At 61.4% G+C, this 27,681-nt stretch overlaps 5 protein-coding genes across 11 annotated transcripts in view; 3 read left to right on the top strand and 2 right to left on the bottom strand.

Annotated features, from left to right (window-relative positions):
* Positions 1-3,553, top strand: part of NPRL3 (NPR3 like, GATOR1 complex subunit) — a 28,101-nt gene extending 24,548 nt beyond the window's left edge. For both annotated transcript variants that reach the window (XM_004596583.3, XM_058680425.1), the window contains 5 exons: positions 83-189; positions 528-657; positions 1,986-2,175; positions 2,603-2,795; positions 3,321-3,553. In XM_004596583.3, coding sequence (XP_004596640.2) covers positions 83-189; positions 528-657; positions 1,986-2,175; positions 2,603-2,795; positions 3,321-3,486 — 786 coding nt within the window. In that variant the 3' untranslated portion in view covers positions 3,487-3,553. The remainder of the gene's footprint in view (positions 1-82; positions 190-527; positions 658-1,985; positions 2,176-2,602; positions 2,796-3,320) is intronic.
* Positions 3,554-3,782: 229 nt separating this feature from the next.
* MPG (N-methylpurine DNA glycosylase) lies at positions 3,783-9,158 on the bottom strand. The gene is made up of 5 exons (XM_058681042.1): positions 8,914-9,158; positions 8,557-8,658; positions 5,268-5,730; positions 4,764-4,968; positions 3,783-4,215 (listed from the first exon to the last, which is right to left on the bottom strand). The coding sequence occupies exons 1-5, from the start codon at positions 9,156-9,158 to the stop codon at positions 3,833-3,835; spliced, it is 1,398 nt and encodes a 465-aa protein (XP_058537025.1). The 3' UTR covers positions 3,783-3,832.
* Positions 8,349-20,151, top strand: RHBDF1 (rhomboid 5 homolog 1). Of its 6 annotated transcripts, none has more exons than XM_058680397.1 (19): positions 8,349-8,990; positions 13,332-13,657; positions 13,727-13,854; positions 13,970-14,077; positions 14,380-14,593; positions 14,952-15,161; positions 15,237-15,359; positions 15,431-15,588; positions 15,859-16,116; positions 16,190-16,301; positions 16,377-16,451; positions 16,538-16,699; positions 18,237-18,337; positions 18,457-18,520; positions 18,762-18,856; positions 19,090-19,165; positions 19,236-19,355; positions 19,460-19,579; positions 19,659-20,151. In XM_058680397.1, exons 2-19 carry the CDS (start codon positions 13,547-13,549, stop codon positions 20,076-20,078), a joined length of 2,655 nt encoding a protein of 884 aa, XP_058536380.1. In that variant the 5' UTR covers positions 8,349-8,990; positions 13,332-13,546; the 3' UTR covers positions 20,079-20,151. The 6 variants fall into 6 exon arrangements, with proteins under 6 accessions (XP_058536380.1, XP_058536379.1, XP_058536377.1 ...); XM_058680396.1 differs by having other exon boundaries at positions 8,352-8,990; positions 13,973-14,077; positions 19,236-19,336; positions 19,426-19,579; XM_058680394.1 differs by having other exon boundaries at positions 8,352-8,990; positions 19,236-19,336; positions 19,426-19,579.
* A 361-nt stretch (positions 20,152-20,512) lies between these two features.
* SNRNP25 (small nuclear ribonucleoprotein U11/U12 subunit 25) lies at positions 20,513-22,237 on the bottom strand. The gene is made up of 5 exons (XM_004596581.2): positions 21,919-22,237; positions 21,614-21,704; positions 21,346-21,451; positions 21,158-21,232; positions 20,513-21,023 (listed from the first exon to the last, which is right to left on the bottom strand). Exons 1-5 carry the CDS (start codon positions 22,222-22,224, stop codon positions 20,966-20,968), a joined length of 636 nt encoding a protein of 211 aa, XP_004596638.2. The 5' UTR covers positions 22,225-22,237; the 3' UTR covers positions 20,513-20,965.
* A 101-nt stretch (positions 22,238-22,338) lies between these two features.
* On the top strand, positions 22,339-25,411 carry POLR3K (RNA polymerase III subunit K). Its single transcript, XM_004596580.3, has 3 exons — positions 22,339-22,493; positions 22,762-22,849; positions 25,045-25,411. The coding sequence occupies exons 1-3, from the start codon at positions 22,383-22,385 to the stop codon at positions 25,170-25,172; spliced, it is 327 nt and encodes a 108-aa protein (XP_004596637.1). The 5' UTR covers positions 22,339-22,382; the 3' UTR covers positions 25,173-25,411.
* The last annotated feature ends 2,270 nt before the right edge of the window (positions 25,412-27,681 follow it).

Genomic DNA, 27,681 nt, shown 5'->3' with positions numbered 1-27,681 from the left:
GGCCCCAGTCGGGGCATAGGTTGTGGGGGCCTGGCTGTACACTCCGTGCTGAGAGCATCTGACCGGCTCTCCTCGGCCATAGGTGTTCCAGCTTGCGGCTCACCTGGTGTACTGGGGCAAGGCCATCATCATCTATCCGCTGTGTGAGAACAATGTGTACATGCTCTCCCCCAACGCCAGCGTGTGTCTGTGAGTGCCTGGCCTGCTGGGCGCTGCCCATACGGAGGCTCCTTCCCCACCCCAACGGCTCCTCTCCGGGCCCTAGTCTGGCTGTGTACTGCTCTGCCTTGCTGGTGTTGGAACGTCCTCCCACCTATGGGGTAGAAGTGGGTCTTCTAGTACTTGGCCCCAGAACCCACAACTGGGGCACCTGAGGATGAGAGGGTGCAGGGTAGCATGTGCTGTGGCTTCTGACAGCCCTGGAGGGAAACTACCCCGACCCTCCCCTTCAGGCCTGTGCAGTACTGGGGTGTCCCCACCCCCCTTGACCACAAGGCCTCAGCCACACTCACAGCCCCCTCCCACAGGTACTCCTCGCTGGCCGAGCAGTTCTCCTGTCAGTTCCCAGCTCATGACCTGCCGTCCATCCTCTCCAAGTTCTCCTTGCCTGTCTCCTTGTCAGAATTTAGGAACCCCTTGGCCCCCCCTGTGCAGGAGGTGAGCAGAAGGCCTGTGAGCAGGCTGTGGTGGTGCATGCTGGCTCAAGCACCAACCCAACGACCCACTTTGACCCAAAGGACACCTGCAGGCCCTTTGCCATTTACTGGTCTGTGGCGCCCTCTCGTAGGTGGCCCTTGGGTAGGTGATGCAGCGTGGCTGAGAGTCCTCTGGGCCTGGCCGGTCATGACTCCAGGACTGTCCTGGGTCATGGGTCCTCTCTTCTTGTCTGGAGGTACCCTCGTTAGAGCTGGGGGGTGAACTGGCAAGCCTGGGGCAGAAGTCACCACTGATAGTCTCATGCCAAGGCGGTAGTGAGGGCTGTGGGACCCCTCTCTTCCCGTTTGCTGAGCGCCTAGGCGTTGAACATGGCTAGATCAGTTACTGGCTGCAGGCTGGGTGTTCTCCAGTCCTGCCAGGTCTCTTGCGCATAACCAGCTGCTAAAATCAGACCCTCTCCCTTCCCTAGCTGTGCCTGAGTTGCTGGTCCCACTCCCTGGATGAGAGGGAAAGAGCCCCGGGTTCCCGGGAAGCATTCCAGTCCTGCCAGGCTGCGTCTGCCCCTCCCTTCCGTGGTCTGGCTGACAGAGTGGGTCCTCTGTGTCTGGCGAGGCCCAGCGCCATTCCTGCAGCACCAGGGGGGTGATGTCAGGGTCACAGTGTGCATATGCATTTCTGGGTCAGCGGGCTCCGATGGACCCTCCTGCAGCTGCCATCTGCACACCAAGTACCTGGTCCAGCACCGGCCCTAATTTGGGCAGGGTGCTGGGTCCCTGCTCCGGGGCACACCCAGTAAGCCTGGTCTAGCTGTGCCTCTGGTAATGGAGGACTGCCCCTCACCCACGCAGCAGGTCCTACCCCAGCTTCTGGAAGCACAGGTTCCAGGTGGGCCCAAGGATAGGCTCCTGCTCCCAGGGCCATGTCTGCCCACTCCCCCTTCCTGAACTGACTGGCTTTGCTGGCCAGGTCCAATGCAGAACCCTGTGGCTGATGGTCAGGGAGGCAGAGCCGTTGCTGCTCTGGCAACCCGTGGAGGCATAAGGGTTGCAGGTGTGCTCCTGGAGCTCTCCTGCCCCTTGACAGCCTGCCTGGGGCTCAGGACCTGGGGACACACTGGGGCTATGTGTTCCAAGGGACGACCATCGGCCTGGTCTCCAGCTTGGTCCTGCCCTGCACTCTGGGGGATGGCCAAGGGGTGCCACCCACGAGCTTTGTCCCACTGGTCCCTGGCTTGGCCCTACCCCACACCCTGGGGAATGGCTGAGGGGGATGGCTTACGGGGGACCACCTATGGGCCTTGTCCCACTGGTCCCTGGCTTGGCCTGCAGACCCAGCTCATCCAGATGGTGGTGTGGATGCTGCAGCATCGGCTGCTTATCCAGCTGCACACCTACGTCTGCCTGATGGCCTCCCCCAGCGAGGATGAGCCCCGCCCACGAGAAGACGACATGCCCTTCACGGCCCGGGTGGGCGGCCGCAGCCTCAGCACACCCAATGCCCTGAGCTTCGGCTCTCCAAGTAGGAGCCCTACCCCCACGCACCTCAGAGCAGGGTGGGGGAGGCCTGGTGTGGCCCTGCTGGGAGTGACGGGCACCTCCTGTCTGCCTGGCACAGCTGCGAGGAGGAGGCTTGTCCAGCCCACCTGTCACCGGCTTGGATTCTCTGCCCCATCACCTCCTGCAAGTGGCTGTGGCATGTGCAACTAGAAAAGGCTCTGAGCCCTCCCAGAGGGCTGGGCTTAGACCCCCACCTGTCCAGGGAGCCGTGCCCACCCCCCCCAGTGGGGTGCAGGGTTAGCAAGGCTGCTCCCATGGCAGACACTGCTCAGGGCAGCTCAGAGAGGACAGCGCGTTCCCAACGATTGCAGTGGCCATAGCTGAGGCACCCATATGGCTACTGGCTGTGCACTGCTGGTGCTGTGTTCAGCTGACTTGCTCACCCACAGCCAGCAGTGACGACATGACCCTCACCAGTCCCAGCATGGACAACTCCAGTGCAGAGCTGCTCCCTAGTGGGGACTCGCCGCTGAACAAGAGGGTGACGGAGAACCTGCTGGCCAGCCTGTCGGAGCATGAGCGGGTGGCCATCCTCAGCGTGCCTGCGGCCCAGAACCCTGAGGACCTCCGCATGTTTGCCAGGTGGGACCAGGCTGACCTCTAGCAAACCTAACCCTTGACAACTAAGTGGCAGGCATCTCCAGCCCACAAGCACCAACGCAGGGCAGCCTGTATGTCAGAGCCGGGGGTCTCCGTAGGCATGCAGGGCTGCCCGCGTGTCAGGTCCGAGGGTCCCCAGGTATCCCTGTAGGTGTGCAGGACAGCCCGTGTGTCAGACTTGGGGGTACCGGTGCTCCCCGGGATCTGCTCCCTCAGAGGCAGCACGAGGGTTTCATCAGATTCTGCCCCTTGGGGTTCAGCCCTGGGACGCCTCAATAAACCCCACTGTCAGGGCGGCTGCAAGTGGTTGAGGCCTGGTAACCAGGTTAACCCTTGTGGGAACTAACCTCCAAGAGAACCTTCCAGACAACTTCACACAGCTTCAGCTGGAGGCCTCCCCGCAGCATCCAGAGCCCCTGGGTTCCCATGCCATAGCAGTCCCTCCCCCACTGCCTGCCCACTGGGGAGCTACGCCCAGCCCCCAGCCCACACGGCCCCGCCTGGCAGGCTCCTGCACTACTTCCGTGGGCGGCACCACCTGGAGGAGATCATGTACCATGAGAACACACGGCGCTCCCAGCTGCTCATGCTCTTCGACAAGTTTCGCAGTGTGCTGGTGGTGACCACCCATGAGGACCCTGTCATCGCTGTCTTCCAGGCGCTGCTTCCGTAAGCCAGGTGAGGCCAGGGAGGCTCCCTCTCAGCCTGACCGTGTGGTGCACTTAGACCTGCTCTAGGCACTGCCCATCCTTGTCCACCACATGCTCCGTTCCTGCCGGTTTTCCATTGCTGCACCTGGCCTGGCCCTCAGCACAGCCCCAAGGCCACCAGCAGGCTTGGCCAAGCGACAAGCTGATCTTGAGGTCATGCTGATCTTGTAGGGTCGTGGATCTTGTCTACTGGGACTTCCCAGAGTGGGGCCTGGACCGCATGCTGATCACCAGAGGGCTCTGGCTGGGGCACAGCAACAGTTTTCTACAAATAAATCCTTTATTTGTTCCAAGTCCCATTAAAAAGCCTCACTCGTGTGAGCAGGCCCTTTGCTCAGCCATTCTGTCCACCACACTGACCCAGGGGCTGCCCTGAATGTAGAAGCGCAGGGGCTTCTGGGCCCACTCTCCTGCCTGGCCTATGCCCACCCGGGTTGCTGCCACCACAGTGGGCACTCCAGGCCCAGGGGTACTGCGCTCCAGCCACAGGGCCTCGTCCTGAGCTAGGTCCCGCTGGTCGAAGCTCTTGTCGATGGCTAGCGCCTGGCACAGCTTGGAGGGGCCACTGCAGAGCTCACGGTCCTTGAGGGTGCGACCGGTGGTGCCTTTGCGAAGGGCACAGCGTAGCTGCCGCATGGCATCCAGGCCTCCCAGGGGCTCTAGTGCGCGCAGCAGGACACAGGCGCCGTCCCCTGTGAGGCCGACTGCGTCAAGGTCTGGGCTCCACTGCACATCCAGGTTGGCTTGCAGCAATCACGGGCGCTAGGTGGGCTGCCCCTCATGTGGCTGGCTGGCCCTGGCCATGGCGGCCCCCTAGACATAGCCCTGCCCCTCCACAACAGAACCAAGCACCTCTCTACTGGCCCCTCCTCTGGGGTCAGGAAAGGGACAGGGGCGTCAGGAACCCACACCACCCTCAACACCTGCTCTGTGCCGCCACCAGGTAGCCACAGGTTTGGCTACTGAACGCATGCCAAACTCTGTTCCTCTTCCTGCCACCTCCCATCTGCTGCAGATACAGACTGCAGCCCTGCCTGCTTGCCACAGGCTCACCAAGGCCAGAGCGTGACCTGTAGCTGTGTCCTCCCCAGGGCGGTCAGGACCAGCTGGCCTCCCAGTGTGAGCAGCTGGCCCCTCCCAGAGCCACCTGCCAGCAGCTCTGAGTTTGGGCAGCAGTGGCGACCCTGACAGACCCCATGGCCGTTGCTGCAGGGTTCTGAAGCCCCGGCCTGGCACTCACCTCGGCTGGACACATTCATGCAGCAGTACATGCCGTAGATGATGTAGACATACAGGGTCCCTGGCCTCATGAACATGCCACGATTGCGGGGGGTCTGCCGGCCACCGCGCGAGTGGGCCGCTTCATCCTCAGGCCCCACGTACGCCTCCGTCTCCACGATGCGGCCACGGAGCTCGGTGCCATCAGCAAGCCGCCGTACCAGCACCTGTGAGTGGTCAGTCCCTGCTCAGGGCAGGAGGAGCCTCCTGGCTGCCTCTTGTTGCAAGGCAAACAGGAGCTGCTCTCTATCTGTGGGCCACAGCCCCACACCAGCACAGCTCCCCCAGGTCAGGGCCCACAAGTGGCACTGCCAGCTCACATAGCAGTGGTCACCGCCTGGGCCAGCCCCGTGGTACAGCAGGTAAAGCTGTCCCAGCTCCCTCCCTGCCAGGCATGTGGAAGGTCCAGCACCCCCATCTCTGTTGGTCGGTCTCCCTGTCAACTAGATAAATCTGGTTCCCATACCTGGCCCAGAAACGCCCGTGCCAGGGGGACGGCTGGCTGGTTGAAGAACTCTGTCCCCAGTCGGGCAGGACTGTCCTTTGGGTTCATGAAATAGATGCTGCGCTGGGGCCCGGGGCTATGGAGAGCCTCAGCCAGCGGCCTCTCCTGCAGCTCCGTGCGCCCCTCCGCCAGCCGCCGCTTCTTGCGCCCTACCTTCTGGGACAGCTGCGGGGGCAGAGGGCAAAAGGAAGAAGCATTGGGCACGGACGCTGTGGCCAGGCCAGGGAGCGCGTGCGGACCTGGGGAAGGGTCAGTGGGCAGCGTCTCGGCCAGGCTCCGGGAGTGGACGCAACCGCCCGAGAGCTGGAGGCCCATCGGGTCGTTGTCCGCGGCCACCCGGAAGACCCGGCCGCCCCGAGAGCCACGGACGCGCTCACCCGCGCCCCGCCGTGCGCCCCCATCTTCGGACGCTGCGCGCCGGCGCCTGCGCACAGGAACAGCGGGGGGCGGGGCCGCGCCTGCGCACAGGAACAGTGGGGGGGGCGGGGCCGGCAGCACGCCCCGCCCCTGGCGTGCAGGACCTGAGAAGCGCCCGGGAGGAGGGAGCATCCCCCTCAGGGCGCGCAGCGCCCCCTGCGCCCCTCACACTCCCTGCCGCCCCTCACACCCCTCACACCCCCTGCCGCCCCTCACACCCCTGCCGCCCCTCACACCCCTGCCGCCCCTCACACCCCCTGCCGCCCCTCACACCCCTGCCGCCCCTCACGCCCCCTGCCGCCCCTCACGCCCCCTGCCGCCCCTCACGCCCCCTGCCGCCCCTCACTCCCTGCCGCCCCTCGCCCCCTGCCGCCCCTCGCCCCCTGCCGCCCCTCACGCCCCCTGCCGCCCCTCACGCCCCCTGCCGCCCCTCACTCCCTGCCGCCCCTCACTCCCTGCCGCCCCTCACACCCCTGCCGCCCCTCACTCCCTGCAGCCCCTCACGCCCCTAACGCCCCTCACACTCCCTACCGCCCCTCACACTCCTTACCGCCCCTCACACTCCTTACCGCCCCTCACGCCCCCTGCCGCCCCTCACACTCCCTACCGCCCCTCACACCCCCTGCCGCCTCTCACACCCCTCACACTCCCTGCCGCCCCTCACGCTCCTTACCGCCCCTCACGCCCCCTGCCGCCCCTCACACTCCTTACCGCCCCTCACGCCCCCTGCCGCCCCTCACACTCCTTACCGCCCCTCACGCCCCCTGCCGCCCCTCACACTCCCTACCGCCCCTCACACCCCCTGCCGCCTCTCACACCCCTCACGCCCCTTGCCGCCCCTGGACCCTCTAGGGGCTGCGGCGGAGAACCTAGCCCTGGAGCCCTGGAGTCTGCCTGCGCGCCTGCCTTCCCAGCTTCACGGGCCTCCCAAGCACTTCATGGGAAGGAGGAGCAGGCGCCGCTGGAAGTGGCCCAGCTGTGTGTGTGGTGGGCGGTGGTGGTATGTCCCGGATCCAGGGCCCTTCCTCCTCCTCCACAGGCTTGGTGGGGGGGGCAGGGAGGGGCGCTGTGTGTGTTTATAGATTTTGCAAGTAGAGTTATGGGAGGAGTCTGGGTGGGCCACGCCAGGACCCCCACTTTTCCAGATGTTCTTGCACAATCTCTGCACCCCCCAACTTCCTGGCTTGTGGGAGGAGGTGCCCACCGCAGCCTGCAAATGGGCATCCCACAGCCTGCCTGGATCGGAGGAGGAGGAGCTGGGGTCGCACCAGGGGGAGCCACTTCCGGCTTATGGGTGGGGCTGAAGCTGCCCTCGGCACCCTGGAGCACAGAGGCAAGGCCCTGAGTGACCTGGGCCTGCTGGCCTCAAAGCCGGGGATTCAGCCTCAGTCTAGCTGGCCGCCGCCCAACGAGAGACCTCCCCACCCCTGCCAAGGAAGGGTGCGGGGCCGACCTCTCCTGCAGGGGCTGAGCTGCCCGTGCCCCAGCCCTTAGGGGACCCTGGGCCATGGGAAGAGGGCAGCTGTTTCTGAAATAGCCTGTGACTTCAGGCCTCTGGCCAGCCAGACTCACTTCCGCCTCCTCTGCAGGCTGCCAAGGGCTGGTCGCCCATCCCTGCATCTCTGCTCCCCAGGCAGGCCCAGCTGGTTCTCATCTCTCTCCGGCTGGCCGTGAGGGCCACCTGGGGAAAGGGGGCCTCCCGGTCAGCACCCCCACCCTCTGGTGTCCTGAGTGGAGTTCACAAGTCCCTGGCTGAGCTGGATAGATGCTTGTCCTCAGCCTGGGCCTACGCCCCAGTGCCCAGCATGCGAGGCAAGTGCACCCCCATTTACTTGGGGTGGCTGGAGGAGGAGGGGATTACTGTGTAAGGGTCTCTCACCCACAAGAGTAGGTGGTGGGAGAGGGCAGCAGTGTGGCTGCTCACCTGGCTGCGACCCCACGGACTGGGCTGGGGTGTACCGAGTGTGTACCAATGGCAGTGTTGGCTGCAGCAGCTGCCCCAGCAGGCAGCCTGGGTGGCTGAGTTGCTGGGTGGCTGCCCACCTTCCCCCACGGGGACGAGGGCCAGGGTGCATTGGATCTGGTGGTGCTTGGCAGTGTGCGTGGCAGGGAGGACCCGCTGACACCAGCCAGCCAGCTGTGGCTGGCTTTGCAGACAGGACATGGCCACTGACCCTGGCTGTCCAGGCTGGGTCTCCAGGGCCTGGCAGGGGCTGTGAGCCTGTCCTCTGGCTGGGAATCTGGGCCCGAGGGGAGTGGGGATCCCGTGTGTGTGAACTTCCCTCTCGCCTGGAGTCCAGGACTCCCTTACCCCTCTGTGTGGCTCCCACGGCAGCCCCTGGGGCAGGCACTGCCCTATCCCGTGACACAGCTGAGGCTCTGAGTGCAGCAAGCGGACAGCCTCCCTCGGCCCGGGCCCACCGCTGTACTTCTGATGGCCATTGGATGTGGCTGCCTCTTTGGGGGTCAGCAGCTCAGTTCTGGGAGGGCTGGTGCCCCTAGCCCCTGAGGATGTGTTGGGATTGCCAGGGCCTGAAGAGCAACCCGTGCAGGGTCCAGTGGGACCTGTGGGAAGCAGGGAGATGCTAGGCCACCCGCCCTCCTGGCAGCCCCCGCCCATGAATGTCGCAGGGAGTCCTTGCTGGGAGCTGGGAAGAGGCACCTAGGCGCGCGTGTACGGTTGCGTCGCTAAGCGGTGCTTGCGTGCAGCTTGCTGGACACAGGTGTGGGACATGTGGGCCTGTGTGTGGCCCAGGGCCAGGAGCGTGCACACACTGCCAACCCCGTCCTCCCCGCTGCCGCCGAGCAAAGGCAGGACAAGGCCAGGACTCACTGTGGCCCAGCAGACGCCGAGCAGCTCAGGGCGGGCGCTGCTGGCGCGCCGAAGCCACAGGTGTCCCGGTAGCTGCGCTCCGCGCCCGCGCTGCCCAGCGGCCTTCCCGGAGGAGGCGGCGTGCATTCCTGAGCCCTGAGTCAGCGCGGCCCGCCCCCGGCGCGCACGCCCCTCGCCATGGCATTCCCGGGCGGGCGGGGACTCGGGCGCCCTCCCGGCCAGAGGCGCAGCCCCTCCCCGGCTCTGGCGGCGGCGGTGAGTGAGCGCGTCCCAGGGCGCTCCGGGCCGACTCAGGCGGCCACACTTTTCTTCCCGGAGTTTGCCGAGGCGGGCCCATCCCCCGGGGTCCCCACTCACGAAGCTGCAAAAATAGCGCGTCCCGGCGGCCGACCCTGCGCACTGTCCGGAGCCTGGTGGCCCCGCAGCGTGTTCCGGTGGGTGGGGCCCGGGAGCGCTCCCGGTGGGATGGGCGGGCAGCCGGGCCGTGTCCTCGGCGAGGGCGGCGGGTGGGGCGGCCCCCGGTAGCCCCCTGCGAGGCAGCTGGGGCTGGGTGGCGGTGGGCAGGGGACTCCTGGGTGGCAGCCTGGGCCTGCGCAGGCCATGCGGGCCAGGGCGGGAGGCCTCGGCCTGCACTGGGAAAGCCCCCTGCCCCCACTGGGGACTTCCTGTGGAGTCCGGGAGAGGATTCGAGGATGAAACTGGCTTTTCAGGTTTAGCCCGGCTGGGGCCCAGCGGTCCTGGGCTGGGCTCTGGGCACCCAAGGCTAGGAGGATGCCGGGAGTCCAGCAGCACGGGGAAGGCTGAGGCCCTTGACTGAGTGCCTGGCAGGAGGCAGGGGCCTCCCACTGCAGAGCCCCCTCCCTGGGGTGCCCACATCTCTCCTTCCCACCTTGGTTTAGGGGGACCCTAGGTCTGTGGGCCTTCCTGCTCGGCGCACAGTGTCCTTTGTGACAGCTCGACTTAGCTGGCTCTTCTGCCTGTGCGATGCTTTGGCTGTGTTTGGGGGTGACTGTTCCCTCATTCTTTGGGGAGTGTGGGCTCGTGGCCTGCTGGGGCCTGACAGTCTGCTGCACCCCATGGCCAAAACTCCGGGGTTGGGGGACCTCCCCCTGCTTGCAGGAGAGTTCTGTAGTGGGGGCTAGCCAAGGCTGCAAAGACTTGAGCAGGCTGTGTGACCTGGATGGTGGCTGGCCTGAGCACCTGTAGGGTGGACGCTGAGGCCCTGTTAGGGCCTGTGGCAGCTTGGGCATCCATAAGGATCGGGCCATGCAGCTCTGTCCTCTGCCGAACTCTGGGAAGTCCATGTACGGACTGGGTCCTCACTGGACCCCAGCCTGGCCTAGTCTGCGGTCCCACTTGGTGGCCCAGATGGACCCCCAGTCTGTCACTGTTGGGCATCTGTGCCATGGTCTGTCCACCCTGCCCTCTCACCTGCCCCCACCCAGGTCACAGCCCACAGGAATCTGTGCCCCAGGCTTGGGGCGCTCCGCCCCCCACCGTGACTTCCTTGCTGGACCCTGCAGGCCTGGGGGCGGGACTGAGAAGATGTTGGGGGCGCACCAGGACAGCCACAGCAGCGGGTGAGCCCTGCCTTGGCCCACTGTGAAGCATCACGGGGGGGGGGGGGGGGGGGGGGGCGGGGAACGCCTTGAGGTTTGCAGTGTTTTGTAGCCGCGGCCCCTGCCAGGCTACACATGGTTTACAAGGACTGGGCACCGGCTTCCAGACAGCTGGCGATTCCTGCTCCCCAGGGGGCTGGGAATCCAGCCTCTGGCTCATGGTCAAACGGGAGACTGAAGGTCTGAGAACAGGGTGCACCAGGGTGCCTGTTGGGAATGCTAGAGCAGCCGGTTCCCCCAGGGGCCAGGCTCAAGACACACCTGCCCAGGTGGCCCAGATGTGGGCCTGTTTTTCCTAGGGGCTGGGCAGGTGAGAGGGCAGGGCGGACAGTGATGCAGATGTCCCAAGAGTGACGGAGGTTGGGGATCCATCTGGCCACTGGCAGAGCCAGGCCGCAGCGTTGGCTGTCCTGGCTGTGGGGGTGGCCATCTCTGGGCCCCTCTGCCAGCATGCAGAGTGTGGAGGCAGCTGCTGGTACGTTGAGCATGGCCAGCTTGGTCCTGGTTGTTTGCTGCCTCTTGGCTGTGTCTTCCGGGACCTGGTCCTTGGTAGTGTATGGTACTCAGACTGCCTGCGGCTCAGCCTCCAGTCATGCCTGCTCGGGGCGACCTATTCCCATTGTTATCGGTGTCTGTGGGACACCCCAGCCTGTCTGTCGTTGGGTGGGTGCCTGGTGATTCCCTCAGCTGTGGTTAACCTGGAGTTAACCACACGCGCTATAGCCCAGGTGTTTCTCACAACTTTCTCTGCCCCCAGGCCAGCATGACGCCTCTCCAGGTAGGAGCTAGAGTTGGGACCTGCATGCCAGGCCCGCCTGCGGCCAGGGCAGCTTCCGCAGGGCCTTGGCCATCCCAGTCTGTCCTGGCTCAGGGCTACTGCACCCAGCCCCCTTCCTGTGCCGGCATTTCCAGTGTTTGGTCTCCTGATGGTGCTGGGCCGGGGACCCGCTGATGTGGTTGGAGCTGCCAGCCAGGCAGGCCCTGAGCACTCTGCCCGTGCCGCCCCTCCCCCCGTTCCAAGGGGGCAGCGGCAGGAGTGCTGCTGGGATTTGCCCTCAAGAAACTGTCTGGGAACAAGAGCCCACTGTGTGCTGGCTACGCTGGACACTGGGCTCTGTGTCCCCTGGGCCGCCCTCCCCCACGCCTGCAGTGGGGGGTCTCTTCAGACCTCATGAACCCCGCTCTCTGGAGGCCCATAGCAGGCTGGGTTGTCACAGGAGGGGTTTAAGAGTGGGTGGGGGCCTCAGGCGAGCTGGTGTCCTGTGGCCCCTCTGACCTCCCAGCCAAGGGGCTGCTTCTTCCAGAAGCCCCCGTCAGCTTGTGCTTTCCTGAAACTACTGTCCACTGCAGCAGTGTCCTGGGCATGGGGAAGCTGCAGGGACAGGCTCCAGGATATTCTACTTGGCTAAGGGGATGCTAGGGAATGGGCGAGAAGCCCCTCCCTGAGCGAAAGATAGTGGTGTGTGAGCATGGTTGGCAAAGGGCCGAGAGAGGTGCTGGGCATGTGTGGGTGGGCCCTGGCTAGGACAGTACCAGCCATGGCCTGCAGGTTCCTGGGGTGCACCTGTCTCTCTCTCTTTGGAAAGTGTGGGGACGACAACTTCGCCAGGGATATGAGCCACCACGCCGCTACAAGCTGTGGGCATGCAGTGGAGGCTGCATAACTTGCCCTGCTTGGATGGCCAGCATCTGGTCCCTGGCCTCCTCCAAGCTCCTGCTGGGTACAGCAGCCCTGTGGGGGATCAGATCACCCCCCCAGGGCACACAGGGCACCCCACAGGCCTGGCATTACTTGAACCCCCGGTCAGTGTGTCAGGCTTGGAGGCTGCCCTACCAGCCATCTCTTCTCCAGCAACAGCATTTTTTGTAGGTTTTTTGGGGTAGCATTGTGGAGTAATGGGGTAAAGCCACCACCTGCGACTGCAGTATCCCATATGTTTGCCCACTGGAGTCTCGGGTGGGGTGGGCGAGATCCTTTATCCGCTGGCTCAATCCCCAAATGAGCTCGGCAGCCAGGGCTGGGCCAGGAACTTCACCGGGGACCCCAAAGGGGCCAGGAACCCCACAGTCTCTGGCCACCCTCCATTGCTTGCTGGGTGCAGCAGCAGAGCAGCTGGCACTGGGCTGGCATTCTGATGTGGAATTGCAGGTGGCTGCTTAGCTGTGGTGTCCACCTGTAGCAGGGGAGAGCTGACCGGTGGCACGTCTTGGCCCTGGACGGGGTGTGTGGGCTGGCCCGGGTCCTCTTAGGGCTGGTCTCAGTTCTCAGTAGGGCGCCTTCTGGTTAGTGGCTGTCTGCCTGAGGACTTGAGGCCCAGCACAGAGACACCCCCGGAGGTGGACGAGGGTGGCCTTGGGCCTGAACCTGCATGCATGCTCCATGGGTTGGGCCTGAATCCTAACCCTGGCTGAGAGCTGCACGCAGCTAGCTGACGAGAGGCACACTGTCAGAGAGGAGACTGAAGGTGCGGAGTTGGCCAGCCCGGAGGGCAGGACCGCTGGGAACTGTGGTCAGTGTCCCGGGCCTTTGCCTGCTGATGCTGCCTCAATTTCCCTTTGTCTCAGCCGTGGAGGGGAAGCGGTGCCTGGGGCCTCTGGGGTTGGTTTTGCTGTCCGCACTGCTCCCCCAGGCTCTGGCCAGAGCCTGAAGTATCTGTGTCCCACATGGAGCAGGTATACAGATGGGCCACAAAGGGGATAGGGCTTGATGTGGAGGCCATGGCTCATGTGACTTGACGCAGCGGTGGTGGCCCCAGTCCAACAATGGCCTCTGCTGTGGGGTCCTTCCACCAGGTGCTCACTGGGAGTCTTCTGAGGGGCACTGCAGAGCAGTCTGGTGTCCACAGCCACAGGTAACATTCCTGCTGGTGGCCTTTCTGTTCCCCCTGTGTGTGGTGTGTGCCATGGTGTTCCAGAGGCTGAGGTTTGCACTAAGAACAGAATGGCTAAGCCCCGAGTTCACAGACTTCGGAGTCACCTCACCCTCAGCCCTCAGCACGCACCTATCACCTGCCTTTTAGTGACTGATTCTCATGATCTGAAATGCGGAGGGAGCCTCGGATCTGAAGTCCCCACCTCTGGGTCTCCTGGCCCCAGGCACATGGCTGCAGGAGGCAGCCGTCCCGCATGCTCTTCACAGGTGCCACTCCCTCACAGGTGTTGTCGTCTGAAAGCTGAAGAAGGGAGAAACTCGTGTCCCCAGCGCTGCTGGACCGCCTCGCTACAGCTCTGAGACTGTCGGAATGAGTGGGACAGATTCCGGGTGTGGGTGCAGCTGTGCCGCGGGATTCTGCCCCTGGGAGCCCTAAGCAGCCAGCTCCGCTGCAGGGTTGGTGCACCCTGACGCTCCCTCCGGCCCCCGGCCCGCAGCCATGAGTGAGGTCCGCCGGGACAGCACAAGCAGTCTGCAGCGCAAGAAGCCCCCCTGGCTGAAGCTGGACATCCCAGCCGCAGCCCCCGCAGAGGAGCCCAGTGTCCTGCAGGTAGGCCCTGGCCTGTGTGGGCTGAGGGTGCATTCTGCACGGCCTCCTCACCATGCCCCTGTCACCCAGCCCCTGCGGCGCCAAGCTTTCCTGAGGAGCGTGAGCATGCCGGCTGAGATCCATCCCCCCTGTGTGTACCACGAGTCCCGACGGCCTGCACTGCAGCGCCAAGCCTCCATCACACAGACCATCCGCAGGTACACCCAGCCCTGGCCATGGGACCCTCGGGGGTGCACGGCCCCTCTCTGCCCCTCTCCTGGGGCTCAGTCTCTCCTTCTCTGTCTCCCTGTGTACCAATGCTCTGGCCCTCAGCAGCCGACAGGTGCGCTTTGGGTGTGTCCACACTCTGCCCCTCTTGGGTTACCAGGCTGCCCGCAGGGCCCTCCCACAGCGCCAGGCTCTTTCCTGGTCCCTGCTCAGGTATCTCATGCAGGTCATGTGTGTGCTGCTGTTCTCTGGCATGTGCATGGCATGTGGCCTTATAGGAGCTGCCCAACTGGCTGGTAGTGCCTGGAGCTCCTCCTGGGGCAGATGCTGACAATGTTTCCATTTGCATGTCCCAGGGCTGCTGCACAGCCCCAGCCCCATGGCCTGAACTGTCGGGACCCTCTCTGGTCTCGATGTCTACCCTGGAGCCCCGCCAGGGCCAGGACCAGGACAGGTAGGAAGCCCTCAGTTGGGCTAGTGGAGTGCTGCCCCTTATTGAGTCCCCCCTGTGCCAGGGGCACCGCTGACTGGTTTGGCGTGAGCAAGGACTCCGACAGCACCCAGAAGTGGCAACGCAAGAGCATCCGTCATTGCAGCCAGCGCTATGGGAAGCTGAAGCCCCAGGTCATCCGGGAGCTGGACCTGCCCAGCCAGGACAACGTGTCGCTGGCCAGCACTGAGACCCCTCCTCCACTCTACGTGGGGCCATGCCAACTGGGCATGCAGAGGGTACGCTTGCTGCCACATCCTGCAGCCCCTCCTCCTCCTGGGGGCTGGGCTGGGAGCCTTGCCAGCTTCAGCAGGGCTGGGCCCTCTGGAGCAGATCTGGTGGTTTGAGAAGGCAGTTTGGGTGGTCGCTGGGAGAGGGATCCCAGGTCCCAGGGAGCAGACAGCCTGAGGTTGCCTGGGGGTGTCAGCAATGGGTGGGCAGGTGTCTTAAGCTGCCCAGGTGGGAAAAGGATTCTGGAGGTGTCGGAGCTGCCCAGGAGTGGTGGGCACCTGTGTGGCTGGGGGAGCTAGCAGCCCTAGAGCCCTAGCATCCTCTTCCCAGCACCCCAGCGCTGCATGTGGCCTCTCGCTCCCCTAGATCATAGACCCCTTGGCCCGTGGCCGGGCTTTCCGTGTGGCCGATGACACTGCCGATGGCCTGAGTGCCCCGCACACCCCCATCACGCCGGGGGCCGCCTCCCTCTGCTCCTTCTCCAGCTCCCGCTCCGGGTTCAACCGGCTCCCGCGGCGGCGCAAGCGTGAGTCGGTGGCCAAGATGAGCTTCCGGGCGGCTGCAGCCCTGGTGAAGGTGGGTGCCTGCCGGGGCAGGGCAGGGTCAGGGACCAGGGCCAGCCGGTCTGTGTTACCTCCTCCTCTTGTTCAGGGCCGCTCTGGGAGGGACGGCACCCTGCGGCGGGCCCAGCGCCGGAGCTTTACGCCAGCCAGCTTCCTGGAAGAGGACACAACCGACTTCCCTGACGAGTTGGATACATCCTTCTTTGCCCGGGTAAGTGGAGGTTGGGTGGCAGCTTCTGACCCTCTTGTCTGTGTGCAGCCTGACCTCTCATGTTTGTTCAGGAAGGGGTCCTCCACGAGGAGCTGTCCACCTATCCGGACGAGGTATTCGAGTCCCCATCGGAGGCAGCGCTGGCTGACTGGGAGAAAGCCGCGGAGCAGGCCGAGCTTACTGGGGGCGCCCTGGGCCGCAGCGAGCTGGAGCGCAGTCACCTGATGCTGTGAGTGGGGTGGCCAGGCAGCAGGGGACCAAGGGTGGGCCGCTCCGGGGTCAGACCACCCACCCATAAGGAGTGACTGTGGTCCTAGGGTTTGGCTGGGATCAATAGGAAAGCAGCAAGTGCCATGGTTACTTCCTGGGGTGCAGAGCCCCTCCTGGGTCCTGCCTCTTTAAACAACTGCTCTGCCCCAAATCCTCGCAGCTGGGCTGGGGACAGGATGGGCGGGGCAGGGACCCTGGGCCAGAAGGTAATGTATGGCCTCCCCTCCAGGCCCTTGGAACGCGGGTGGCGGAAGCAGAGGGATGGCGGCTCTGGAACCGCACAACCAAAAGTGCGGCTTCGGCAGGAGGTAGTAAGCCCACCAGGGCCCAGGCGGGGCCAGCGCATCGCTGTGCCTGTGCGTAAGCTCTTCGCCAGGGAGAAGCGACCCTATGGCCTCGGCATGGTGGGGCGGCTCACTAACCGCACCTATCGGAAGCGCATCGACAGTTATGTCAAGCGGCAGATTGAGGACATGGATGACCACAGGTGGGCCTGGGGGCTGTGGGAGGTGCTGGGCAGGAGGGCAGGGCCCCTGCTGACACTCACTGCCTCTGCACAGGCCCTTCTTCACCTACTGGCTCACCTTCGTGCACTCTCTGGTCACCATTCTTGCTGTGTGCATCTACGGCATCGCGCCTGTTGGTTTCTCCCAGCATGAGACCGTTGACTCGGTGAGCCATACCACCCTGCCGGCCTCAGACCCCCGCCGCCCCATCTACCTCTAAGCTGCTTCTCCTGCGGTGCAGGTGCTGCGGAATCGGGGCGTCTATGAGAATGTGAAGTACGTGCAGCAGGAAAACTTCTGGATTGGGCCCAGCTCGGTGAGGGCACGGCCTGCAGAAGGGCCCAGGAACTGCGGGTGGTGTGTGCCCTGGCACCCATGGTTTCACATGTCTCTCTCCCACAGGAGGCCCTCATTCACTTGGGCGCCAAGTTCTCACCCTGCATGCGCCAGGACCCACAGGTGCACAGCTTTATTCGCGCTGCGCGGGAGCGTGAGAAGCACTCAGCGTGCTGTGTGCGCAACGACCGCTCGGGCTGCGTGCAGACTTCAGAGGAAGAGTGCTCGGTGTGTCCCTGGTCCCCACAGGGCTCCCTAAGTTCAGACCGTGATAGACCCACCTGAGTTAGCCTGCACTGGACCTGTCACACAAATCCCTGTGGATTGCTGTGGGAGAGCAGAGGGGTCCTGCCACTCCCCAAATGGTCACAGCACAGGAGCTGGGGACTTGGTTGGTGTCTCCCATGTGGGTGTGCCATCTTGCTCTGCTTTCCCAGGCTGGAATGGGAGCAGAGCTGCAGAAGTTTGAGCTGGTGCTCCGACGTGGGTTACTGACTCAGCTGGCTGTGCACGCCGCCAGCCTGACTTGGGTTTTGGTTTTCCTACGTTGGCATACTCTGGGTGCTTCCTGTTTGCGTGTGTGTCTTCGCATTGCCTTTTTTTTTTTTTTTTAAAGATTTTTTTGTTTTGATTGGAAAGTCAAAAGTTTGTAGAAAGTAGATTAAGATCTTCCATCTGCTGGCTCATCCCCAACTAGCTGCTGTACCAGGGGCAGGGCTAGGCTGAAGCCAGGAGCTGGGCCCTAAGAGGGAGTGAGAACTCACCCCAGTGCTGGGAAATGGGGTTAGGATTAGGGTATTACGCGCAGCCTAACACCCTGTGCCACAATGCTCATCCCCAAAAAGCTTCATAGAAGATTCAGCTAGGTTTTTTTTTTAAGATTCATTTCTTTTTATTGGAAAGGCAGATACAGAGAGAAGGAGAGGGAAAAATCTTCCATCTGCTGGTTCACTCCCCAAATGGTTGCAGTGGCTGGAGCTCAGCTGATCTGAAGCCAAGAGCTTCTTCCAGGTCTTCCATGCGGCGCAGGGTCCCGGGCTTTGGGCTGTCTTCCATTGCTTTCCCAGGCCATAGGCAGGGAGCTGGATGGGAAGAGGAGCAGCTGGGACATGAACTAGTACACATGAGATCCTGGCAGATGCAAGGCTAGGAGTTAGCTGCTAGGCCACCGTGCCAGGCCCACACCCAAGCTTTTATCACATCAGCACACAGGGCACTTAATGAATTAATGGAAACGTAAGAGATCTTTTTGGTGCAAAAAATTGGAAAATGGCAAAAATAGTTTTTTTTTTAATTTACTTGAAAAACAGTTATCTTCCATTCTCTTGTTCACTCCCTAAGTGGCTCCACAGCAACAGCCAGTGCTGGACCAGGCCGAGGCCAAGAGCCAGGAACTTCATCCTGGTCTTCCATTGTGCCAAGCAGTTGGACCATCCTCTACTGCCTTCCCAGGGGCATTGGTAGAGAGCTGGGTGGGAAGCGGAGCAGCTGGGCAGGACTGGATCTGCTGCTGGCATTCCAGGTGGCAGCTCAGCACGCTGTGCCACAACCCAGCCCAGGCCCTTTTTATAACATAAACCTCCCAGGGACCTAGAGGATTCATCTGCAGCTTCATGAATAGGAATTGTGCTGCTCAGCCCCTGGTTCCAGGATCTCCCACACCACACAGGCCCTCTAGGGTTGTCCACCCAGAGGGAGATTGTCTGCACTCTGTCCTGGGCCCAATGTTGCAAGGGCTGGGCTCTGAACCCTAGTCTCCCCACAGTCCACCCTGGCCGTATGGGTGAAGTGGCCTGTTCATCCCAGTGCACCTGACCTTGCTGGCCACAAGAGGCTGTTTGGTTCTGTCTGCCACCAGGACCCCAGGTGGGTCTATTGGGCTCTTGCTGGGGGCTTGCTGGGGAGGCTGCAGGGTTCCCCCTGTTGTGGTGGGTTGGGAGGGAGGGGGCAATGACAGGGTCTGACCACACGCTAGCCTCATGCAGGGTGTGTGATGAGCCCTCCTCTGAGGACCCCCACGAGTGGCCAGAAGATATCACCAAATGGCCGGTGAGCTGGGGTGCTGGCTGTGGGGAGGAAGCTGTATGCCGCCAGTTCATGGCAGAGACTGCCCCCTCAGGTCTCTGTGCTCTAGGAGGTCTGAGGCTGACTCCATGCTGACAAGCAGCCCGGGCGAGGCTCAGGGGTGGGGGTCAGGGACACCTTATTTCTCCCTACTTGCCCACACACATGTGGTGAGGCCATGGTTTAAGGGAGCCCCTGACCTAGCTTACTCCTATCTCTGACCCAGATCTGCACCAAGAGCAGTGCGGGCAACCACACCAACCACCCCCACATGGACTGTGTTCTAACAGGCCGGCCCTGCTGCATCGGTACCAAGGGCAGGTGAGTGTTTGTGTGTGTGTGTGTGTGTGCACACCAAGGGCAGGTGTGTATATGTGGGGAGGGTTGTGCACCTTGGGCTTTCAAGGTCATTGCACACTCTCCTCCCAATCCCGAGACCATCCTGGATAGCACAGGATATGGGCCAGGAGTCCAGACTGCTCTCAGGGCTGCAGCCAGGCCTGGCTGCCCCAACATGGGGCTCACCTTACCCCAGACCCTGGCCTGACCTCCAGGTGCGAGATCACCTCCCGAGAGTACTGTGACTTCATGAGGGGCTACTTTCACGAGGAGGCCACACTGTGCTCCCAGGTAGGCCCAGGGAGTGCCCAGAGAGCGCCCCGCCTCCCCGCCCCTGGGCACCGACAGTCACTCTCTGCAGGTGCACTGCATGGACGACGTGTGTGGGCTCCTCCCCTTCCTGAACCCCGAGGTGCCCGACCAGTTCTACCGGCTGTGGCTGTCCCTCTTTCTGCACGCTGGGCAAGTGATGTTGGGCCAAGTGGGTGGTCCTGGACCCCAAGAGCGGGTGGCTGCCTCCCTGCTGAGTGCTCCCTCCCCACCCCCCACAGGATCCTGCACTGCCTGGTGTCTGTCTGCTTCCAGATGACAGTCCTGCGGGACCTAGAGAAGCTGGCGGGCTGGCACCGCATCGCCATCATCTACTTACTGAGTGGCATCACTGGCAACCTGGCCAGTGCCATCTTCCTGCCGTACAGGGCAGAGGTAAGCTGCCCTCCCCACAGCCCCGGGTTGGGCTGGGGCCGCTGCCCTGTGGGCTCATGGGCCCTGTCCCTGCCCCCAGGTGGGCCCGGCCGGCTCCCAGTTTGGCATCCTGGCCTGCCTCTTCGTGGAGCTCTTCCAGAGCTGGCAGATCCTGGCGCGGCCCTGGCGGGCTTTCTTCAAGCTTTTGGCCGTGGTGCTCTTCCTCTTCGCCTTCGGGCTGCTGCCCTGGATTGACAACTTCGCCCACATCTCAGGCTTCATCAGCGGCCTCTTCCTCTCCTTTGCCTTCCTGCCTTACATCAGTTTCGGCAAGTTTGACCTGTACCGCAAGCGCTGCCAGATCATCATCTTCCAGGCCGTGTTCCTGGGGCTCCTGGCCGGCCTGGTAGTTCTCTTCTACGTCTACCCAGTGCGCTGTGAGTGGTGCGAGGCCCTCACCTGCATCCCCTTCACCGACAAGTTCTGCGAGAAGTATGAGCTGGACGCACAGCTGCACTGACTGCTGGAACCCGCGGCAGCATAGTCTGTGTGGCCAATAAATGTACCGGGAGCGTTTTAGCTGCCACCAACTCAACCCCCACTGTCTCCTTCCGGGTTCCTGGGCAGGACCGTGGGAGCCTCCTGCAAGGCCCTGGCCTCACTCCATACCCAGAATGGGCAGCCAGTCACCTCTCAGTGATGCCCTCAGCACCCACTCCTTGGAGGGACTGGGGCTTTAACCCGGCAGCTTGGGCTTCTACCCGCTGCTGCTTCTCCCTGACAGAGGAAGGGTCCAGCGATAGCCATGTGGCCTCTCCCCTACACACTCAGGAGGCAAATGCAGCTGGCTGCTGTGGAGACAGGGGCGACAGGATTGGCCAGTAGCAGCTTTTTGCTTTCAGCTCCCGCTGAGGGGTGCACCTACTTCCCTAACCACAGGGCTGTGGCTTCTCACCTTCTTTTTCAAAATATTTATTTTATTTTGAATAGCATAGTTACAAAGTGAGAGAGAGAATTCTGTGTGCCAGTTCACTTCCCAAATCCAAAGTAGCTATGATGGCTGCACCCGAGCTGATCAGGAGCCAGGAGCTCTGGGTCTCCCACATGGGTGCAGGGTCCAAAGGTTTTAGGCCGTCCTCTATTGCTTTCCCAGGCCACAAGCAGGGAGCTGGATGGGCAGTGGAGCAGCCAGGACTTGAACTAGTACCCACATGGGATGCTGGTACCACAAGTGGATTATCAGTGTGCTATGCCACGACGCTGGTCAAGGCTTTTCACATCCTAAATGCCACAGCAAACGGCCAGGACCTACAGCCCCGGGGGTCCCTGCTGTGCGACTGGGCACAGCTCCACGAGGCCACGGCACAGCCTCTCGACCAGCGAATGGGGAGGTCTCTGTGTTGAGGCTCACTTCTGCCTCAGCTTCTTGATGAAGGACACCTCATCCCGGTTGCGGATGCCATAGCTGAAAGTGGAACAGGAGCAGTACCTGGCACCCCGCCCAAGGCGTGCATGAGGGTGGAGGTGGGTGAAAACCAGCGGGGCCCCCTCACCCTTGGGACCCCCCAGAGCTTCCTGCAGGATGGGAAGCAGGCTTACTCGCGGAGCTTCTTTTGGTCCTCTGCGAGCTTCTCCCCTGCGGAGGTCAGGTGGTACGTCCTCCACACGTAGGACCTGCAGCAGGGAACAGGGTGCTAGGGGAGCTACCTACCCGGAGAGGCCACAGGGCCTGGGGCAGCGTCTCCCCATGGGCTCTAGGGACCAGCAGCTGGTGGGAGCCCGCTCACCAGCTGATGTGCTGGACGCCCCCTTCGCGCTCTTGCTTGAGCTGCACGTGTCTCTGGATGGCCTTCTTGAGGTCGAGGACAGTGGCGTTCTGCACCACAACCACAGCTGCAGGCGACACAGGCTGTGGTGGGATACCCCTCCAACACCACACTCCTTGTACCCCAACCCCACCCCCGGGATGCTCCCTAAGCCCAAACACCCCACCCCCTGCACGCTCCCTGCACCCCCAACAGCCTGGTCACAGCCCGGCCCGCTGGTAGCACTCACGCATGACCTCGCCATCCATCTTACACACTCGGACTGTCATTGCTTGGCCATATTCCAGGGCAATCTGGGAATTGACCTCCTCCAGAGTTACCTAGCAACCACCGGGGGATGTGTGTGAGGGCCTGGCCTGCCTCCGCCCTCTGTAGGAAAGGGGCATGTGGGCAGGGGCACGGGGCATGTAGGCAGGGGCACTGGGCAGGTGGGCAGAGGCAGGTGGGCTCAGCCCTCGGAGGCTGCCAGGCTGACCCGCGGCCCCGGCGGCTCTCTGATCGGTGCCCAGGGCCGTCTGACGCTCCCGGCCTGACCTGGATCGGCAGGTCGCAGAGCAGCGGGTCCTGCACCACCATGGCCAGGCCCTCCTGGAACACGTCCATCGCCTCCGAATGCGGCAGCGCCTCCTCCTCGTCCTCGTCCTCGACCTCGGGCCCCGCGGCCGCCGGCGCCTCCAGGGTTACGGATGGGGTCGCGGGCTTAGGGTGAAAGGTTACGGATGGGGTCGCGGGCTTAAGGTGAAGGGTCACCGGTAGTTTAGGGTCTCCAGCCGCCGCCGCCACTCCATGCCTGGGAAGAGGGACGCGCTCAGGCGCGTCTGCATGAGGGCGCCCAGCCATTGGCGCTTCGGGGGGAGGGACAGCTGCGGCGGCCAATGAGAAATGCGAGCCGGTCGGCCGCAGGGCCGCCTGCGCGCGCAAGGTCGGGTCTGTGGATTGGCGGCTGCCGGCGCGAAGGGCTTCCGGCAGGGGAGGGGGAGCTTCCGGCGGCCGGCGTCATGCTGCTGTTCTGCCCGGGCTGCGGGAACGGGCTCATCGTGGAGGAGGGACAGCACTGCCACCGCTTTGCCTGCAACACCTGCCCCTACGTGCACAACATCACGCGCAAGGTGGGCCCCTTGTTCCGGGGGCGCCCTGGTTCTCGCCTGGGGGAGCGTCCCGTCCTCGGCTGCGCCCTGCGGAGCTGTGACCCGGTCCCCGGTCCCTGGTCCGGGATCCGCTGCTCGGGGTCCCCGGTCCTGCTGCTCGGGGTCCCCTGTCCTGATCTCTGGGTCCCCTGTCCTCTCGGGGTCCCCGGTCCAGGATCCCTGAGCCCGGGAGGCCCCGGGGCAGTGCTGTGCACCTGTTCGAAGCTGAGAATTTGTGTGTGTCTGCCAGGTGACCAGTCGGAAGTACCCGAAGCTGAAAGAAGTGGACGATGTGCTCGGGGGGGCCGCTGCCTGGGAGAACGTGGACTCCACAGCAGGTGAGGGGTGGCCTGGGCTGACGGGTCGGCTCGGGGGTGTCCGCCAGTGTTCTCTGGACGCCCTGAGGAGCAGGGCTCTGCTTCTGGTTGGGGACCTTGGCAGAGTTAGAGGGAGACGTAGAGAGACCCAGAGTCTGGGTCACTCCCCAAGTGCCCCCGAGCCCGGGGCTGGACAGGCCATCTGGGGGCCCGCCACGTACCCCTCCTCTGGGACGTGTCAGCAGATGGGCCCCAGTGTGGGGTGCCGGTGCCCACCAGAGGCTGCTACCCTGTGTTGCAGCGAGGTCCCCCAGGAGCAGACCTTCATGGAAGTGAGCCTGTGGGCCTAGCTGCCGGTCATGTAGCACCAGGCAGGAAGGCTGAGGCCAAGGCCCTCAGCGCAGTCACAGGGGTCAAGTTCACAGAACTATGGAGAAACAGTTAGTAGAGTCTATTTTAGTACATTTTTTTTAGCAGTATGTGGGACTGCATATTATATGTGAAAAATGCATAGATTTGATGATTCTTTTTGGTACTGAACTCAAATTTTTTTAAAGATTTATTTTATTTATTGTACAGTCAAATATACAGAGAGGAGAGACAGAGAGGAAGATCTTCTGTCTGATGGTTCACTCCCCAAGCAGCCACAAAGGCTGGAGCTGAGCCAATCCGAAGCCATGAGCCAGGAGCTCTTCCGGGTCTCCCACACAGGTGCAGCGTCCCAAGGCTTAGGGCCGTCCTCGACTGCTTTCCCAGGCCACAAGCAGGGAGCTGGATGGGAGGTGGAGCTGCCGGGATTAGAACTGGTGCCCATATAGGATTTTGGCACGTTCAAGGCGAGGACTTCAACCGCTATGCTATTGCACTGGGCCCTAAACTGATAATTTTAAGATTTATGTATGTGAAAGACAGGCAGGGAGAGAAAGGGAGCTGTTTGCTGTGCTTGCTCACTCCACCAAAGGATGCAGTGTGTGGAGCTGGGCTGGTCCAAAGTCAGGAGTCAGGAGCTTCTTCAGATGTCCCACGTGGGTGCAGGGGTGCTTGGCTGTCCTCCATCGCTTCTTAAGGAGCTGCATCCGAGGAGGTGCAGCCAGGACTCGAACCAGCCCCCATGTGGGAGGCTTAGCATGCTATGGCCCCTGTTGCACGCTGTTACATTTAGAAGCAGTGATGCAGCAGCCTCACACTCTGCCAAGTCATTCTGTCTCCAGAAGCCCTGATTTCCGAGGCTAGCCCTCACCGTCCGTGTTGGCACTAGCTTTCTCTGCTTAAGAGTTCTTGGGCTCGGCGGCATGGCCTAGTGGCTAGGGTCCTCGCCTTGATCCCATATGGCCGCTGGTTCTAATCCCGGCAGCTCCACTTCCTCTCTGTCTCTCCTCCTCTCAGTATATCTGACTTTGTAATACAAATAAAATAAATCTTAAAAAAAAAAAAAAAAAATTAAAGTGGAAACATTTAAAAAAAAAAAAAAAAGAGTTCTTGAGAAGGTATGGGGGAGGGGTGTGGGTTGCGTGTGCCAGTCATGGTCACCCGCCCGGGAGACCTGGGTGAGCCTTGGGCTTCTGGGCACTTGAGGAGGGAACTAAACGGATGGAGGAGCTCCAGGATTTTGTACATTTCACATAATAACAGAAAATAATTTCATTGAACACAAAATTTTTGGAAATGTATATGGAGAAATGGAATTAAAAAATAAGTTGATTCAGATGGAAAAAGTTTGAATGTCTTGTGTAGTTTTTTCATAATGAAGACTCTGCAGTAAAGCTGCTGAGGACTGCTTACCTTGTCTCAAGTGTTACAGCCATGAAACTCCATTAGAGATTAGCTTGTATGTTATTTCTCTGATCAGAGGAAAGTGGAAGCCAGAGGGCAGGAGGAGTGTTCCAGGTCACACTCGGCCAGTCCTTTTGCTGTGAAGGAAACCACTTACTAAGTGTCTCCAAGTGACTTATTCATTTGAAAGTGTGCTGGGTGGGGGTGGGGTGCAGCTGAGATGGGAGACTCCTCCATCCGCTGGTTCTTTCACCAAACTGCTGTGGCAGCCAAGGCTGGGCCAGGCCAAAGCCAGGACCTGGATCTCCACCCGGTCTTCCACACATGCCCAGATGCTCACAGCGTTCTCTCGGCTCCTGGGCACACCTCAGGGAGCTGGGGCACAGCTGGAAGCAGCACTCATTATGTAATGTGGTTCACTTGTTGGTTGTTCTTCTTGCCAGAGCCGTGTCCAAAGTGTGAGCATCCTCGTGCTTACTTCATGCAAATTCAGACGCGCTCCGCCGATGAGCCAATGACGACCTTCTACAAGTGCTGCAGTGCCCAGTGCGGGCACCGCTGGAGGGACTAGGCCGTGCTGCTGTCGCTGGACTGCTAGCCGGGAATGCCGGTGTGGCGGGCGCCCTTGTGTGAGAGCAGGACCCCAGCTCTTGCTGTTAGCTTTGTCTGTCCTGCAGCACGCTCCTTAGCATAGTGTCACATGTTAGATTCCAAGCGTATTTAATCAAGATTTATTTGGCATCTTTCTCAGAAAAGGGAAGTCTAAAACTGCCTTTCCACAAAGCTTAAGCAAGAGCAGTCACCTTGTCTGACCGTGTGAACAGCATGAACTCCAAGTTCTTCATTTCTGTTCTTATTTTTGACCCTTCCTCAGTTGCAATAAATGTATTAGGTTCCATGTGTATTTATACTTTTTGTGTCAATAGCTTAATATTTATTTGGTCATTTGTTTGTTTGTTAATCTTTTCTTTTTTTTTTTTTTAAAGATTTATTTTATTACAAAGTCACATATACAGAGAGGAGGAGAGACAGAGAGGAAGATCTTCCATCCAATGTTTCACTCCCCAAGTGAGCACAATGGCCGGTGCTATGCCAATCCGAAGCCAGGAACCAGGAACCTCTTCCAGGTCTCCCACGCGGGTGCAGGGTCCCAGGGCTTTGGGCCGTCCTCGACTGCTTTCCCAGGCCACAAGCAGGGAGCTGGATGGGAAGTGGAGCTGTCAGGATTAGAACTGGTGCCCATATAGGATCCTGGCGCATTCAAGGCGGGGACTTTAGCTACTAGGCCACGCCGCCGGGCCCCTGTTTGTTTGAAAGACAGAGAGGGAGATGGGAGGTGGCTGCAGCAGCCAAGTTTGGGTCGGCGGAGGCCAGATTCCATCGTAATCTCCCATGTGGAGGCAGGACTGTGGTTTCTTGGGCTGTGTTTTGCTGCCATCACAGCTAACAGGAAGCTAAATCTGAGGCATAGCAATTGGGGCTTGAAGTGGCACTTGTGCCAGAAGCTGTAGCTTAACCAACTGTGCCCCCACACAGGTCCTGGGGACACAGGTGTTGGGGACGGCCAGTGGGGTGGATGTCAGTTCGAGTTCCAGCTCCCTGCTTGTGGCCCGGGAAAGCAGTGGAGGACAGCCCAAAGCCTGGGACCCTGCACCGCGTGGAAGACCCAGAAGAAACTCCTGGCTTAGCAGGAAGCTCCAACAGTGGAGACTGCGAGCCGGTGCCGGTCCTATGGCAGGCATTTGGGGTGTGATTCAGCAGGTGGAGGATCTTTATCTTTCTCTCTCTCTGACTCTCTTGCGCAAAATAAATAAATCTTAGAAAAATAAAAGAGCACTTAGAGTAACTAGGGACCATTACTGTACATAACTCGTTACCCCCTGGTGTGTCGGGGAAGTTGACTCTCAGGCTCAGGTCTCTGTAGTTCACTGGCTTGGAGGGGAGTATCTGGTGTCACACAAGGCCCAGGCAGAAGCTTTGCCTGATGCCTTACCTTACCTACCCTGTACATCCCTTCAGGAATGAATTTTCACTTTCTGCTTTGCTGCAGGTTTTACTGCAACTCAGGGTAGCCGATTGCTCTGAGTCAGTTGTTCTGTGGAGACTGCCTGGAGGGGAATTGTGGATCACATCCCGGCTCAGCATGTGCAAGCAGCAGGCTCCTTGCAACTTGGCGCAGGCTCAGCTGAAACCTGTTGGAAGAGTGAGCGTTGCTGCCGGGGGCTGCTGTGGCTGTCATCGGCCTCTGTGGTGCCTCAGGTGCCTGAAGGCTGCATTCCTTCCCAGGTGGTCTTTGGTTCTGTCCTTGTTTGCTTCACCTGAAGCACTTGAGCAAGTCTCAGTCGTGTCTGGTCCGCATTGTATCTGAATCTGTTAGGTGCTTTCTGCGGGCTCGACTCCACCTCTACCCAAAGACCAGGGCAGCTCTGGCCTCTGGAGCCTTTGCCCCTGTGTCTGTGTGTCCTATGGCCGGCAGGTGGCAAGGGCCCCTGTGGGGGTTTCCCTGGAGGCCCAGTGCCCCTGGTGGGGTGTGGAGCTGTGTGGAGCACGCATCTCCTGGGCGCCTCTGCCCTCTGCATCTTTCTGTAGCTTTTTGTTTGTTTCTTGTTTTAGATTCTTACTTATTTACTTGAAAGAGTTACGGAGACAGGAAGGCTCTCTTTGTCTCTGTAAATTTGTGTTTCCCAAAATAATAAAATAAGTCTTAGGGACTAGGCCCAGCATCATGGCTCAATTTGCTAATACTCCCTTTTTAGCCACTGAGATTCCATTTGGGCTCTGGTTCATGTCCCTGCGGCCCCACTTCCCATCCAGCTCACTGCTTGTGGCTTGAGGTAGCGGTCGAAGACGGTCTACCCCCATAGCGTGGGAGACCCAGAAGCTCCTAGCTCCTGGCTTCAGATTGGCTAGGCTCCGGCCGTTGCAGCCTCATGGTTAGTGAGTCAGCAGATGGAAGATCTTCCTCTCTGTCTCTCCCCCTTCTGTATATTTGTCTTTCCAATAAAAATGAATAAATCTTAAAAAAAAAAAAAAGCATGGGCCGCTGCACCTGCATGGGAGACCTTGAGGAAGCTCCTGAC

The sequence above is a fragment of the Ochotona princeps genome, chromosome 24 (assembly GCF_030435755.1).
Source record: "Ochotona princeps isolate mOchPri1 chromosome 24, mOchPri1.hap1, whole genome shotgun sequence".
Lineage (NCBI taxonomy): Eukaryota > Metazoa > Chordata > Mammalia > Lagomorpha > Ochotonidae > Ochotona > Ochotona princeps.
This window is presented reverse-complemented; position numbering and strand designations above follow the sequence as displayed.